The sequence below is a fragment of the Microchirus variegatus genome (assembly GCF_963457635.1).
Source record: "Microchirus variegatus genome assembly, chromosome: 11".
Lineage (NCBI taxonomy): Eukaryota > Metazoa > Chordata > Actinopteri > Pleuronectiformes > Soleidae > Microchirus > Microchirus variegatus.
Genome location: NC_139812.1, coordinates 4,219,469 through 4,236,691, shown reverse-complemented (window position 1 = coordinate 4,236,691; position 17,223 = coordinate 4,219,469). Strand labels below are relative to the sequence as shown.

The following is a 17,223-nucleotide window of genomic DNA, read 5'->3' as shown; positions in this document are numbered from 1 at the left end:
CCACTGTATGATGAATATTTGTATACTGGACCAGTAGCTTAAGTTACTGGTAACGTGCTTCATTTATGTTATTTCATTAATTAATAACATATTTTAGACACACATAATTGCTTTAGCTTTATTTTCATACGACTAACCAACGGGCTACGTGCTGCTAAATGTGAGCTTTGGTGAATAAAGAAAAGCTGCTAAACATAAGCGAGAGATTTACGAAACAGACAGCAGCTACATCTGTGGTTCGCTGTTTTGATCTTTTCGTGTGTGGATGAGACGACGCCCGACTCTTAGCTTAGCTGATATTAGCCTGCAGCCGCCGCCATTACCAGCCGACGACAGCTAGCAGCTACTTACGCTTCAGCAGGCCTGACGGTTTCTGGAGATCGATTTCATACGTTTTCGATCTAGTAATGGCTTTTGTTTATTAGTTATATGCATTTCTGCCATGAATACGTGAATGAGTGTGTATTTAATCTAAAGAAAAACCAGTATACACCGTAAAACCAATTAGCAACTTTACCGCAAGCTAACAGACAGCTAGCTGCTAACAGTGCCCATATCCTGCTTCCAGGAAAAACATTTGGGATAACGTAAGTGTCCATACGTGGCCTTATGTGTTTGTTTGTAAAATATAATTAACAACTGATGATATATAAGACACCAAGGTTTATGTAACCAGACGTTAGAGGACAGTCGATGCTAGCTAATCAAGCATTCATACTGTATCACTGACATTATTATTGACACTGGTGTGGATGCAGGTGCAGATGTGTTCTAAAGTGTGTTTACCGATAATATAATGTGAGTGTGTGTGTGTCTGTGTGCGAACCTTTTTGATATTGTAAACACGGGTCAACATCCCGATTCCTCTGTCGTTTAGGATGGTTAGTTTCTCTGCCAGTTTCTGCTGGCTGGGCTGCATCACTCCCCGAGACATCTTCTCGCTGTTCAGTTAAATCTCCAATTAAGTCCGGGAATTAAAAAAGAGAAACCACCGATCTCCACAGGCTCTTAGAGAAGGAGGTGAAAAAGAAGCAGTGCTTGATGCAGTTGTTAGATTTTGCCCATGTTCAGGTGGTCAGGGACAGCGGCTTCCTGTACTCCACCCCACCGTCTCCCTGCCTGTTTTTTCGGTGCCAGAGATGAGGAGTTGTCCTGGTTTTCTCAACTAGGGCTGGATCGTGCTGCGTTCAAGTGACGCTCGTTACTCGTAAAATATTTTTGTACCTCAATTAGAGCAGTACAGCATTGAAGAAAACAGATAACATTGAAATCAACACATTCACCTACCTGTTAATAATCATAATCTTTATTGATCAACATTTGACATGCAGTATGTTGTGATTAACAAAGTGAAAAAACACATTTTATCAGAAATCTTTTTTAGACTTTGCACTGTAGAAAAAGAATGTATGCTTGAAATAATTTGGTAGTTCAACACGTTTTTGTTTGAAGACCACCAGTGGGCCATGAGACATACCTGCATACAAGGTAAATTAAATTGCAAACATAGATAGCTCAATGAAGGCACACAACAATAACACTATATCAACAACTGTTATGTGCGAGTCAATAAACAGTTAAACAAAGGAAAACTAAAGCGAGAAATGTGTACGTATGCATGTATACAAAGGTATTAGGAAGAAACATACATACAACACGTTTGTCAATGGATATTCCAACAGTAATAGTCTAATATAGTTAACACCTGGATTCATATCCATCCCTGTTAGTAACCGCCTTGGTTAGTTTATACGCAAGTGGCAATTTGTTACACGCATAAACAGATAATATTATCGTGAACTGTGATTATTTACTGTTTTACCGTGAGTCCGCGAACGCATCATGTTTTTGACGCAGCTTCCGTCTTGACTGACGCTCACTCAAAGCTTTTATTGCTGCAGCACATATTCTGTCCCGTGTCATAAACGCTGCCGGTGGTACTATCACAAATGTAAGATTGATGAAACGAACATCTATTGCTTGTCCGGATGTTTTTTCTGATTTCAAACCGTTTAGACCAGGTGTGTGGGTTCAGGGAAATGACTAGGCTCCGCGAATCGGCCATCACTGTCAGTGGTGGGAAAACGTATTACAGTACTGACATCTTGTTGAAGTACAGATGGAAATCACAGTGTAGAAATAATATGTTACAGGTTTGTATTGACCATTGTTTTAAAAGGCTTGGATTTAATATTTCATCCAAGAAGAAACACATATTTAAAAATACAGAAATGAGAACCGCTCGTGAAGAATCAACCAGTCACATTCAAGTGTATGATATTGATTCATTATCTCTATTTGTTGATGTTTAGTTAAATACTGTTACTGCGATATGTTACATACATTTGGTGTCGTGAACATTACAGTATTGACTTCTGAAATGCAGTTAAGAGAATAATCAAGTGGCACAAATGTATAATACTGTTATTAGGTACATGGTAAATCTGGCCCTTGAATGGTTTTACTATTCAAATTTGCCTACTTATCATCCCCACTGTATGACTGTAATCTATTGCACACATTAAACAATTGTATCATTCTTAAAAATTGGTGTTCCACTGAAAAATATACAAATTAGTATAATATAATACAAAATAAAGAATTTGTTGTATTTTTGGTAAATGTTTATTTTATAGGCTTCTTAAATGCTGAACATAAACACGTCTTCTTGTTTTTATTTTGCTTTACCTAATGCTGACTTGTGTGGGCTTCCGTTTCTTTCAGCTGTAAGCCCTGGTGTAATGCATTCACTGACTCAGGAGATCCAAGGGTTCTCAAAAAATCGCCTGAAGAAACAATGCACCCATGTTACCACGGTGACGGGCAGGAAGCTGGTGGAGAGCAGGTGTGATGGTGGAGAGCAAGTGGAAGAGCTGGAGGAGGGAAATGGATGTGGATTTGTAGAAGATAAAAGTTTGGACCTTCAAGTTGGTGTCATTAGACCCTATCTACTGCTGGGTAATATACTAATACGACGACTACTACTACTTGCCCTGCTTTCTGAGTGCTCATTTTACTACTACTAATCCATTCACTGTAACTACAATACATTTTCAGACCAATGTTATCACTACAACTGAGGCTACTTCCATAACTACATCAAAAATAATTACTACCACTGCCATTAATGCACATCAAAACAGATGTGCCCTTGTAATTTATTTTAGTATTAGTACTTTAAGAGAAGTTAATCACCAAAAAGATATTTTGTTAAAAGTGAAACTTTCTTTAGAATATGTTTCTATATTCATAGAGTACTACAATCTGTAAGGAGTTTAAAGTACTTAAAGTAAAGCCATAAAATTATAATTTAGTAATTAAAGTACTTGTACTTATCTGAGGTAAGATACTCAAAATGAGGGGTTCTTGATGTTCCACAGTCTTTATCAGATAATTGAACTCAGGTCTCACCATATGATCTTAAAATGGAGCTTGGGTCACATGACAATAAATGATCATCACATACAGTTGGTTAGTACACTGCCATCCTCCCATTACTGTTACTACTACACCATGTTACGATGTACTAGTAAATGTTAAATGAACTATATATACTGTGCTTTGCAATTATTGTGCTCAAATTCAAAATACCGAGGTCTTTTAGGTTTCGTTTTCTGACGTAACTGGCAACCCGGGGTTGCTCGGCGGCTGAGACTCTACTGACTGCAATGATTGATAGACGGTGGTAGGTGGCGCCACATGCCAAAACGTGATTTCAAAACATAAACATGATTTGCGGTCTGCAAAATACGACACACACACACTCAAGCACTATTTAATTAAATAAATTATTAAAACTATTTGTGCAGTACTTCCTCCATGACACCGTCTGACACAGTCACTGGACTGAAATACAGCAGCAAGGTATAATATAATAATAGTACTACTATTAATAATAATGATAATATATTTCTTTTGTCACAGCAAATATTTTTCTACATGTTTTAGCAGAAAAGGCACAGTTGGTTACTGATAACTATGATGATCTTTATTTTAACTGAGTAAATGGTAAATGGTCTGTATTTATATGGCACTTTTCTAGTCTTGATGACCACTCAAACCTGCTTTACACTACTGTTCTGCCATTCACACATTCAACCAGCATATTTTTCACACATCTTTCATGCTCATCCACATACTGCTGGCACAGCTGTCAGTAGCAACACTGAGTCAAGTGTCTTGCCCATGGACACATCGGCATGTAGGTAATCAAACCCACAACCTTCCAGTTGAAAGACATCTCACTCAGTCACCAAGCTTCCATCACCCCAATTGTCCTGAGCCAGGACTGTTGGTGCCCTCAAATGGCGTCATGTTTACTGTGATGAGTCCAATTTAATCCTTCCATTCTGTGTTATTCACAATATAGTCAGTGAAAAGGTTCTGAAAGCTCAGCGTTCACACATTGTGAGATATTTGTTGACGTGTTAAATATGGCAGAGCCCAACGAAGTTCATTTTCTGATGGATGGGAACATTGAACATTGTAATTTTTGTTGTATCTTGTTCAGAGATGTTTTAATTCATATTAGGAAAATTCACAAGAGACATTTTTGCGTTCAGTCTCATTGCTCGTGTTACACAGACAGACGTTATGACATGTTTGTAGCAGCACAGTGTCAGTTTTTGTGGGATAGTCTCAGTGGACCTTGTGAGGTTTTAAGTGTCCAACAATATTAGTTTCATTTCTTAGTTATTTCAGTATTCCAGTCCACAAAGGCACAAGGTTGGGGTTTGGGTCCTGATAATAAATATATAAATAACCCCTTAATAGTGAATAAATTAATGTCATTAATTTTGAATTTGTCTCAGGGTGATCTTTCCTGCAGCTGGAGGATGCAGGATGACACCCTTACATGTCAGCGTGTATGCGTCCTGCTGACACGTCCTTGCGTCTGACATTGAATCCCCTCCCAATGCTGCGGCTCTGTTCATGTCTGTAGTTAACACTGCGCTTTGACCTAACTGCTGGAGAGAATCAAAGGCAGAATTTCTCAGACGGGATCAATGAAGTATTACATCTGTTGGATTACATCGGAGTGACTTTTTTCCTACAGGGCTTCAGTCCTGCTTTAATAGCATGAAACGGCTGCTCATCTCCCCAAATACAAGCTAATTACTCTACATATCACCCCTCTGATCATCTAACAATAAAACGCTCTGATTTTTCTTCCTTTTGTTGAACCATTTTCAGGCAATCAGTCACTTTGGCAGGCAGCCTTTTGTCTGATGCCCTTGTTATAGTTGTCTTATCACATTCTGATCCCCCACGAGTGAAGGTGTGAGCTCCTACTTAGTGCGTTCAGCTGCTTTTAGCAACACAAACTGTAATTTATTGGAATCTTGGAAATCTCGTGGAGCAGCAGTTTAATATTCTGCTAATCTATGGTAAATAATTATGATTATGAACGCAAACATGTAAACCAAACTTATAAACCTCACTACAGCAAAATTCTAGCATGTCCCCTTAAATATATTTATGGAACACAGACATTATGTCTTATTTATAACTTATTTTGAAGGAAAAGCTGGACATTTGGGAAACACCCTTTACATCCTTGATGGGTCAGTTGAGAAGATGGACAATAGGTAGAAGCTATAACCAGGAGTTTCCAGTCTTTATGCTAAGCCCAGTTCGTTCACTCCAGTTTCATATTGTATATACCATATGATAGTGGTAGCAATCTTTTCATTAAACTCCCAGCGGGACATCCTCTATACCTAAACTGCTGAACCTGAAATTAAATTTCAGGCATTTCTGTTCTATACACACTGGAGTCTGTTCTCTGTGCTCATAACAAAGTTTTGAAACAGAGCATTTTGTAACTTAGTGTTTTTTGTTGTTTTTTTTTACCAAAGACTTGCTGTGTGTGTTGCATTTACTGTCTTCGGTAATAACCAAACATTCAGTTACAAACCACAAGAAATGTCTTGAATTAGCCAACTTACTGCAAAGTTAGGCATTAAGAGCAGCCTGAAATTCAACCAACTGTCACGCAAATACACAGGACATGTTCTTGATATAGAATACAGTAATATTTTGTACATGTTATACTATTTTAAAAGAATTACACTGGCACTGATATGCATATCCATCTGAGCTGGTTTGTCTCTAAAGATCCTCCACCCTTTGGATTCAGATTCATCTCCCAACCCCATGAATTTGGCATTGTATGAAAATGACTTGGCTAATGCTAAGAGTGCATATTTGCTAAGGTAATAAGCTTCTACTGCTGCACAGAATCTACTCTGGAAATAATGATTGAAGCCCCACAATCCTATTCCTAGTCTCCTGCCTATTTATTTCGTACACATAATTATCCATCCCTTGCTATTTAAGACCACCATGAGGAGTTGTTTGACAAATTGAAAGAGACTGTTGTTCATTCTGTTTTAAGTGTCTCCTTCTGTGATTATCTGCTTGTCTCTGCTGAGACGGTCATTTGGGTCGGCTTACGGTCGCTCTCATTTTATTTCCTCCATTAATCTTTGAGCTGCTTCCTCTGCTGTATTAGTCATTCAAACTCTTGCTGGTATGAAGGCTGTTGTCATGAAAAGTGCCTTTGCTTGCTATTTTCAAGAAAAAATGGAAAATTCCTTCTCTGCAGCTGTATAAATGATTGGATGTTTATTTCAGCAGTTTTTTTATATCAATAAATACATGTCTAGTGCTACTTTACAAAACATTTGATTCCTTTCCTGGAGAAAGCCATTCTGCTGACTGATATCTTCCCTTCTTTGTGCTTTAGCTGTTCACATTTCTGTCAGTATGTTTTAGTCATATGGATGGACATGCGGTGTCTTTTGGCTTTTGTTTTCTTCTGTTGAAGTTTTAAAGTTACCGTGCATAATTTTTTTGTTGTTGTTGATGATGTCATTAACCTGCCTTTGTTTGTTCTTTGTGCACAGAAAGTACATCTTGGATTTATAGCTGCGTCAAAGGGAAAAGACGCTCTGTCAAACAACCTGACTGTGGGAGCATTTTTGTGTCTACAGCAGCAGAGCAGGGACAATAAGCGTTTATCCCGTTCATTTCTAAATAACCAGGTTTTCTGAGTTGGAGAAGTCACTCTTTTAGTCTAAAATTGTAGAGGATGCTTATTGAGGATTCCAGTCATACTCCAACCTGTTTGCGGCCATGTTGCTGTTACCTGGAATAAATCCCTTCCTGTGTGAAGTGTGGGAATCTCGTAAGAGCGCTAAACACAGCTTTATTGAGAAATAGAGATTAAAAAAGAGGAGCTGATGGGCCTATTCAGAATTGTCACAGTATTGCAGTATATATGAATACATTGTTTTTTAATTATAACTTGGTTTATTTTACAAGGAGTAGGGCTGAAACTAGCCTTTATCTCTTCATTTCTTTTTACAATAAAGTGATTCATTACTCAGTTTATCAGTTGTAAAAACAATAAGAAAAATTCCTTCCATATTTATGTAGATTGAGAGGGGATGTGGGTTCAACCAGGGCCTTTCTGAGTGGATTTAATATGTTCTCCCTGTGTGTGCTTGGGCTTTCTTCATCCTACAGTTCAAATAAATGCAGATTGAGGTTAGTTTAATGGGAGAATGGGATTTAGATTTCAATGTAAGTGTGAGTGAATAGTGGACTACCTCTCACGGTGAGATGGGATTGGTGATTCCACCACTAATAACAGATGGATGATTGATTTTTCCTGATTCCAAAGATGACACTTACAGATCGCTACTGTTCAACTGGGTGTCAAAGGATATGCAACTTAAAATAAAAAAAAAAAATATATATATATAAGTGATGCATATAAGTGAAGTTGTTCTTGTTCTTTTCAGGCTCTCAGGATGCAGCCCATGACACCGACACCCTGCAGAGATATAAGGTCAGTACAGAGGGATCAATAGAGCTGGCATGCCCTTGCTGGGTTGTGATCATATGTGTGGTGAGATTAGAGGTGTGCTTTACTTGCATGTGTGCATGAGCCAGCCAGTAGCCAGAGGAGCTTCGTGACTCATGCAGTGACAGTGTAGCTCAGTAGAGGGAGTAAATGATTACAGTAAGTCTCAGCGCTGCTCCTCCACATCAGAGAGATGTGACGACTCCTCCCTGCAGTGGCTGCTCCCAAGCACGAGCATAAATTGCTGCCTGTGCAGTCTCAAGATGATGAATTGGAGAGATTACAAATTCCTTCACTTTCTGTTTCTGGGATGAAACCTTGACTGCCTAATAACCAAACCAACCATAAATCCCCAGGCAGCTATTAAAACCCAGGAGACTTGATAGCAGGCCCAGAGGACGCTTTATGAAAACCTGCTGTTACTCGTGAAACATTTAATAAACATTTAATAGCATCAGGATAAAAAGGGCAGTGCACTAAATGTGTGGAAATCAGATCTCTAATCTAGACCGTTGATGCACAATGAAGACATTTACATGCACAACATCCTTAAAAAAATGATTATCTGCATCCATGCTACACTGTATCGTACTGTATCATATCGTATTTCATATGTGTAACATATCGTATCCACATTTCTAATTCTAATCCCGCATGTTTCTCCAACTTCTTCATCTTTACCGGATGAGAAGTTTGTACTGCATTGTGTAAACATAAACTTGATGATCGTGTCACACTATTTTGCTTTTTTCTCTCAATCATGTAAATAGTAGATGTTTTTTTTTATGTTGTATAATTTTATGAAATGTTGTTCTCATTTTATTCTCCTTCAGATTTGAAAATTAAGTTAAGTAATTAGATAGACTAGCAATAAATAAACATAACCAGGAAGTCTGATCTGGTATTTAACTACTGAATCTTATATAAGTACATTACAAATAAGTTATCTCTACAGATATAACACTAGCCTCATCCTTTAACGAGAGTAAAACCATTTTTTTTAGCAGATGTTAGATGCCGTGTGAAAAGCCAGTGAACATCACTACATTGTTGAGATAAAGAGGAGGAGAGATTTTAGCCCTCTGAGGCTAAAGCTAAATTTAAGCGAGAGTAGACAGATACTGCAAAATGAATTGGAGCCATCTGTCTTGTTTCCCGTTTCCCCCCTCGCTTCTTTTCTCCCTCTCGCTCACACGTTCCTCTTCATCTTTTCCCCCTCTCTCATCTGTCAACCTTCTTTTTTTTTTCTCATCCTCCTCGCTCCATCTTTCGACCCCACTCTCCCAGCCACGTTCAGATTGTGTCATGTCATCGATATGGCTGACAGACAGAATGTGCCTCACACTCGTGCCGAGGCAAAAACAGCCTTTAAAATGAGTCAATATTCAGGGGTCATTTGCTCCCTTTTGTCTTTGCATCTCTCAGGTGACTCATGTGCTAAATGTGGCCTACGGAGTTAATAACCTGTTCCCCAATCAGCTGGTGTACAAGACACTCCAGGTCCTGGACCTTCCAGACACTGACATTACGTCCTATGTTGGGGAATGCAGCTACTTCATAGACCAGGTTCAAGAACAGGTAAACATGGGCAGGCAGCCACACACGTACGCACACACACACACACACACTTCTAAAAATATAAATGTTACTGATTCCAGTGCATCGGCAAATGTGAAGGTGGTCTCTGATCAGAAAGGGTAGCATGCAGTGACTTTGCTTCCTTCACACACAGGATACATGTTCCTGTGTCCACACTGTAAATCAATTCAAGTATAGCATGACACACTGTGAGTCCATTGACCAGAAAATCTGGAAGGGCATTTAACCGTCATATGCTGTGCGGCTGCTGGCTGAATATCCACAGGCTTTTTCAAAAATCTTTCCACTTGGCTCCACTTTGACCTTTGAATTGAAGTTCACCGTGGCTCTATTCATGGCTCTTCCGATTTTTGACTATGATAAACGGCAAACTATGTGACTGTAATGTGAATGATACACACTATTATATAGTAAATATACAGTACTGCGCAGACGTCTTAGGCCACCATTAGATTTGTTGTTTTAGAAATGCTATAACAACAATAGAGGATAATTATTTCTATTTCACTTTACTGGAACACACCCAGAAAATATGTATGCAGTTTTTTGTTAATTAAAAAAATCTGAAAAAAAAAAAACATCCTCTACAGGTGCATTTAGCGTGATCAACCCTTACACTTGAACAATAGCACAGCTCTGTTAATACTGGAGTGGAACCTTATTTAATGTTACTGGTAAATCCTGTGTTTGTCTTACTATTTCATTTAAATAAATATCTGCTGTAAAAACATCTATTATGCCAGGTTTATTCATTTCAAATTCCAATGATCACAGAATTTGACAGACAGAAAAAACAAGCTGGTGGTGCCTGAAAATTTTGCACAGTACTGTACATTTTACTATTTGACTGAGTAATAAAATGTATATTTATTTGACTGAAATATCAAAAAAGGATTTTCAAATTCAGCCATTTATCCCTTAAGGGACAAAGACAATTTAATAATCTAATGTATTTACATTATGGTATTGCTAATACAACACTTTTAGGTGGCCTAAGGCATTTGCACACTACTGTTTGTTCAATCACTAATGCAGTTACTCAGTTTGTGTCCTCACTAAGACAAGAAAGTGGATCACCTCAGTCCAGTTCTCAGATCTTTACACTGGCTTTCTGTCCATCACATCATTGATTTCACACGCTTGCTGTTTGATTGTAAAACACTGAGTCATTTCAGGCCAAAATACATTTTTGAACTGCTGGTGAAAACATGGGGGGCAGCGTTAAGTTTCAGTGCAACAAATGTCTTGAAAAAACTCCCATAGAGCTGCGGGTCTGATGCTACTCTGAGTTCTTCTGATCTCGCAAAGATGAAGACTTTTCTATTTGCCCTTTTCGTTTTATTAGCTCACATAACTTTTTATTTCTTGCTCCGCGCTGTAACTTTTACTTTCTAATTTACACCCAACAAAATACCTTTTTTTTTTTTTTTCGCAACGTCTTATATCAATTGTAGATTTTGTGTTCATGTTTTTCATGATTTATGTTTTGTTGATTGCTGGAGGTTTCCTGCAGTCTCACAGCTGTCCTGGCTGAGACGTACGTCAGCACATCAACTACAAATTGTCATTTTTAGAAGCCAGTTTTTGTACAGACAAATAAACAAGATGCAGCTTGCGATTAAATGAGATTAAGTTATACTTGTAGGAGGAATTTGTTCACCTTCGGGGAGTTAGGCAGGCTGTTGCCAACCTTAATGCTGAACTAAGCTAACCAGCTGCTGGCTGTAGCTTCATATTTACCGTGCAGAGATGAGAGTACTCAATCTTGTCAAATGACTCTCGGCAAGAAAGCAAATAAGACCGTCATAATCTGAAAACATCCCTTTAAGTCAAAATTATCAGTATTATCATCAAAGTGTCGGTCTTGGCGTATAATTGGATTAATATCATCAGAGGGTTCCACAGTGGTAGGTGGGCCTCCACAGGGGGCTCAGAGCAGTTTCAGGGGAGGCTCAGTGAAAAACTTAGGTTAGTTCTAAAATAATCAAAAGGTTTTCTGGGGGGAAAGATTAATTGTGTGATTTGGTTAAAGAGATTTAACCAGAGTCAGATCATTAGGTGCCAGAGGACGGACCTTCTTTTTTTTTTTTTATCAAGTCTGGAAAAATGTAGCAACAGCAGGCTACACTTTGACAAAATTCCTGTTTTAACCGGGGATTAAATGGGATTAAATTGGCTTTTTGATCAGTGGGAATGTGTGTAATCTGCATTCACTTCTGACTCTGCTATGCACACAGGTGCTATTGGCTTCAGTCCCGATTTGCATTAGTGGGGATGCAAAACCTGTGTGAAAATGCAAAATTCAACTTTTCCTGCTTCATTTGTGGCAACAAGCCAAATTACAGCATCATTTACAGTGCAACACTAACGCGTCCATTCATCATCTGGCTGTTGGCATGGATGTTTTTTTAGTAAACCTTACTTTTTAGAGACAGTGCTCAATGTTTTTATTTCATCTTATTTTCATCTCGTTTTAAAAATACTGTGGTGATTTAATGAGGAACTAAAGTAGACGATAAAAAATTAACAACTGTAACATCCTCCAATTTGTTTTCTTACCAGCGTCTTTGTGACATCACATTTCACACATGGGTGTCAAAAAACACCCCAGGACAGACCAACCACTGGTAATGGGATTGGTGTTTGGGATTGCTTTTTTTTGTAGCTTCCCATGGGTTAAATAATCCTGAGTATACTCGCTAATTCTCATGTGAAAGAGGCTTAAGAGAGAGTGAGGGGCTGACATTTTCCCATTTTATTTTAGCTGATTTTTAATTTTTAATCTACTCCTATGAATGTTTAAACTGTGTAACAATGTACAAATAAACAGTAAACATATCCATCAGACAAAAGTAAAAAGTAGAATATTTCTCTGTGAAATGGAGCAAATAGAAGAATAAAGTACCATGTTTTTTTTAATGTTTTTTTTTTTAATGGCACTTCAACAGATCCAGACACATAAACACAAGATTCACAGCTATAGTCAAACACACACAGTCGAGTTTCATTGTTTTAGCAGGTAAAATAAAAAGTATATATATATATATATACATATATAAACCTTTTTTTTTAACATGTCTGTGTTTCACGTATCTCATCTGCTCCCTTACTTTTACACACTAACAGTCAGTTATCTGTAATCCAGCACAAGGATGAGACCGGTGGTCAGAATACCTATTAAAAGAGCATGCTGGGCATTTTATGCTGAAAGGCAAAATGTGTTTTCCTGGTAGAAACTTGCTTTTCTTTCTCTCCCACTCATTCTTTCTGTGTGTGTGTGTGTGTGTGTGTCAGGAGATTGACCGTAAGCAGAACATAATGCGATGTGAGCACTGATAAGGAAACATCCGACTGGAGCGCAATCAAATAACAGCAAAACAAGAAACTCTGACAAAACCAAATTAAGTCTCCATGTTTGCTGTGATGGATTATCTGGCTCAGGCAATTTTCACTCTGGAGAGATTTTCTTTTCCATACAAACACACACACTATACTGTATATGTAGAGCAAAAACAAGACCTGATAGTAGATTGTGGACACCAGCAAAAAATATTACAAAACCTTTGTGATTGATGGAAACCTATTACAGCTATAATTCTCTGTATGTTCTCTGCGCGCTTCATTTCATTGTATTTTGCCCTTAGGAACTGTCTGATTTGATTATATTGTTGAAGGCCAGGCACAATAACATTGATAACATGTCAATTACAGCAACCAAAGTGCTGCATGTGTGTTCGGCCAATTTAAATCCGCTGTCCCTCAATGGGTATTGATCGACGTGTAAAATCAAAATGTGCCATACAGTGTCTGTTCTGCTCCATTTCAGCCTGAGGAGAGACTTTGCTGTGGCGGGAGGCTCCACGTTTAATATAAGAGACAAACGTGTCAATACACTGCGCTTCAGAGCCGAGCCGTGGGCCTGCACAGTGCACACACTGTCTAAAGATGTGGCTGGAATTTTAAAAGTTTATTTTCAGCCAGGCACTCTAGGCAGTAAAATAATTACATCAGCATTAATATTAATCGTATCACACATTTTAGCTCACACAGATGCAGACAGATTTATTCTTGCTCTTGTCTAATGTTGTTTTCAAAGATGCCAGGGAATCTGAAATTGCAGATATTTGCAAGTTGGGAAATAACTGTGGGTTTTACTCTCATTTACCAGGAAATGTTAATCATTTACAAACAGCTATGTGGAATATTCATTTATCAGATATCAGGTCACATAATTGCCTATTATAAATAGAGTTTTCACTATCATGGACTTGTAGTTGTTGTCTTGATGAGATCTATGATATACTGCACATCACGTAACCATGGTGTTGATTCTTGCTGTTACATCACTGACTACAATTTCATTGACAGAAATAATAACAGCATTTCTGATAAGTATTCTTGTCATCTCAATCAGATTACAAATTCACAGCAGTGAAGGTACACATACGTGTACTAGGAATATGAATCTACATCTATTATGCAACTCTGGTGCAATGCATCAAATGGCGACATTTATGTTTTAATTGCACATGGTCCCTTTCAAATAAAATTCAATCAATCAATCAATGAAGGCATGTAAACCTTTAATGCTTTTTTTTAAACATGCCTTATTCAGGTTCATGAGGTTCATGGTTGGATAATTTGTGTCCAGTCCTCTTGGTCATTTTATTTGAGTGACAGCAGGAGATCTGAGAGAAGATCTTAAAATTTCAACAGACTCCACAGAATCCAAATAGATTTTTGTAATAATTTGAGTGAACTCACCCTTTTTAATTGTGTGTAAATACGCACGATTAAACGTCTTGATTGCATGTTTGCTTGAACTGAACCACCACTGAACATGATTCAGTTCAGATAAATGCCGTGATGCTGCTCTGATTTTTTCGATTTGACCACTTGAACATGTGGAGGTTGTAATTTCGGAAACAGGATTCCTCTCTTTTATGCCAGAAGCCTTTACAGCATATCAATTTAAACCTAATTACATGCATCTCGGTTTGGAAAAAGTCAGCCTTGAACTTTGTTATTACGGTTAGTAGATTCTGGGGATTTTTTCTTTTTATTGACAATATCTCCCACTGCATTAGAATGAGTAAGGAAGATGTTCAGATCAGCAAAGTGTTGGCAGAATGGCTAAAAATGACCCAGTGGTAGTTAACTTTTATAGGAGCTGTAAACAGTTTGTATCAGGTTTCTCTGGCAATGAACTCCTACAAATACGCGATCCAACAAAAGCAGCTAATTTAGGTGCTTTATTTATTTAATTTAATTTATGTGCTGTGAATATGTGCAGGTTAACAACAATGGCTTATCACCTTGGAGTAACTCCCCATGCCTGTCGCTCCTGCTCTCTCTCTCTCACACACTGTCTCTCTCTCTCTCTCTCTCCATAGGGTGGTGTGGTGCTGGTCCACTGTAACGCTGGCGTGTCACGCTGTGCATCCATAGTGATTGGCTACCTGATGCTGAGGGAGGGGCTGCTCTTTGAAGATGCGTACAGCCAGGTTAAGCTGGCGAGGCCTTCAATTCGCCCAAACCCCGGCTTCTACCAGCAACTACAGAACTACAGACCATGAGAGACGAGGAATCCATTGTCCAGCTTACAAAAACAGCCTCACAGGACTGTAAAAACAAATCTTACAGAACCACTACCCACTATTTTGCAGCTCATTTCATTGTTGTGGAGAAGTACTTTTAGTAAAGTAAAGAAACAGATGATGGTTTTCATTGGGAAGAATGAGGAAGACATTTTTTTACGTGACCATACAATTTGTATTAGACATTGTATTTGTCTGTATGCCAAATGCTGAGTGTGTGTCCTTGTGTATTCTGCTCTAAAGAATGTATACCGTAGGTAAAAATATATTTCGTGAGGCCATTTTGGCAAAATCAGTTAATCTTAGTCTAACCTTTGTGTCAAATTAGAAAAGATGTTCCTTGGGGTGTTCTTAAAATAACTTGTTCACAAGGCAAAACAAAAGTGTTTGTGAGGTCACAGTGACCTTTAAAATTCAACCACCATTGTAAGTCCCAATGAATGTTTGTGTTAGATGTTATGTTCTTAATTATATCATGTTCATAAAAACATCAGGCCACTTTGACCTGTGACCTTTGACCTCTAAAATATATTCAGTTCATCCATTTGGACAGTGAGTGTTTGACCTATACCCGAGGAAAATCCCTTGAGGAGTCTTTGAGAGGATGAATGGATTGATTAATGGATGGATTGGTTAAAGCGGACCTAGACTGGAATTTCCAATTAACGCTGTTTTTTTAGTGTGTATCTGCGACATTACCTGGTTTATGAAGCCCTGAAGGTTCGAAACAAACAGTTCAGCCACTGCTGAGAACTCTTTGATGTATTGTAATCTCGGGCTCAGCGAGATCTCTGAAAAAAACCCTTCTGGTTACGTAACCAGCATTTCTCCTGAACAGCAGATCCTCCTGGTCCGGGCACATCCGGTTGCGTACATTGTACCGCAGAAGAAGAATAACGTCCGTTGTGGAGGTGTTTCATGAGCGACAGTGTCTTCTGACTCTGGGTCTGACTCCGGGTCAAAGTCATAAAAGGAACTGTGGCGGGGAGTCGTGAAGAAGCTATTTTTAAACACAGTTAAAACAATGTTTTGATAATGAGTAGCAGTGCATCCACCGTTCCAGAGGGGGGAGCTGTGCTTCTGAGAGCTGGTGTGCTAATTATGTCACTTCCGGGTATTGGCCAATCACAAGACAGTTGGGAAGGCTCTACGCTGGCTGGCCAATCACAACACAGGCTGTCTTCTGGGTGTGAGATTTATGTCTGAAACACCGCGGCTGAGGAGAGAGTCAGTAAGGAGAGATTTCTATCGGCTCATTTACAGCAACTAGGAGGTTTTTGACCATAAAAACAAGTTAATGTATGTAAGCAGACCTCCATAACTAACATATATGTGCAACAGGACCACTCTATGTGAGCTTTAAAACATGTTAATTCCAGAAGTAACCTCAAACAACTGCTACACATTCTTCCACATAGGGCCCGGATGACAAAATGAACACCCCTTTGGCCCTAGTGGACCTCAGAAAGTATGAGCAGACCCTTTTTTCCAGAGGTTACTCTCTCTCGCGCCATAACAAACAGCTACAACATCCATTTTAATGGCCTCACAGCTGCATTGTCTATCAATTGGTGAAAGTTTGCGGGTGTAATCTCACTCTTTTGAAACAATTAGTTTGTAATTAGCTTGTCAGATAGTGAGGGGAAAACCCAGCTGGCTCACATTGTAATCAGCAGATACCACAGGGAGGAGTTCCTCACACTTAATCCTCACAGCACAGAAGGTGTCGTATCTGGATCTTCGCTGGAAGAATGAAGACAGAAATGTCCAAAGGGCAGGTGTGTGTTTATTGTTCAATCAGCTGAAACATAAATTAAATACATCCCATATGTAACACCCATAGTAAAATGTATACAATGTCTTCTTATAGTATAAGAATATATTATAATATGAGTAGAGAATCTGACAAACAGAATCAGACATGAACAGTTGGAGATGTTGATTCCTGTTTATGGAGTTTACTTACAATGGTTATATCCACTTTATGATTACATTTATTTATGATATATGATGCGGGTTACAGCTGCATATGAAAAGGACAATCATTCAGCTCCATTTTTTATTTAACACAGTATTATATTTGTTTTCTTTGCATATTGTAAAATGATGTGCTTAATATTTAGTGTTTTTTTCAATGATGTTGCCTGCGTATGCTTT

General features: G+C 38.5%; 2 protein-coding genes across 3 annotated transcripts in view; one reads left to right on the top strand and one right to left on the bottom strand.

Annotated features, from left to right (window-relative positions):
- Positions 1–1,099, bottom strand: part of nckap1 (NCK-associated protein 1) — a 32,177-nt gene extending 31,078 nt beyond the window's left edge. For both annotated transcript variants that reach the window (XM_083898121.1, XM_083898122.1), the window contains exon 1: positions 827–1,099. In XM_083898121.1, coding sequence (XP_083754247.1) covers positions 827–934 — 108 coding nt within the window. In that variant the 5' untranslated portion in view covers positions 935–1,099. The remainder of the gene's footprint in view (positions 1–826) is intronic.
- LOC310934403 (dual specificity protein phosphatase 19-like) lies at positions 448–15,149 on the top strand. Its single transcript, XM_083898123.1, has 5 exons — positions 448–587; positions 2,725–2,958; positions 7,809–7,855; positions 9,296–9,448; positions 14,863–15,149. The coding sequence occupies exons 2-5, from the start codon at positions 2,742–2,744 to the stop codon at positions 15,043–15,045; spliced, it is 600 nt and encodes a 199-aa protein (XP_083754249.1). The 5' UTR covers positions 448–587; positions 2,725–2,741; the 3' UTR covers positions 15,046–15,149.
- The last annotated feature ends 2,074 nt before the right edge of the window (positions 15,150–17,223 follow it).

Bases quoted from the DNA above. Each gene is read 5' to 3' on its own strand.
- LOC310934403 (XM_083898123.1), top strand. From the start codon at position 2,742: ATGCATTCACTGACTCAGGAGATCCAAGGGTTCTCAAAAAATCGCCTG. The intron at 2,959-7,808 runs GTAATATACTAA...TGTTCTTTTCAG, and splicing joins TAGACCCTATCTACTGCTGG to GCTCTCAGGATGCAGCCCAT. The intron at 9,449-14,862 runs GTAAACATGGGC...CTCTCTCCATAG, and splicing joins TAGACCAGGTTCAAGAACAG to GGTGGTGTGGTGCTGGTCCA.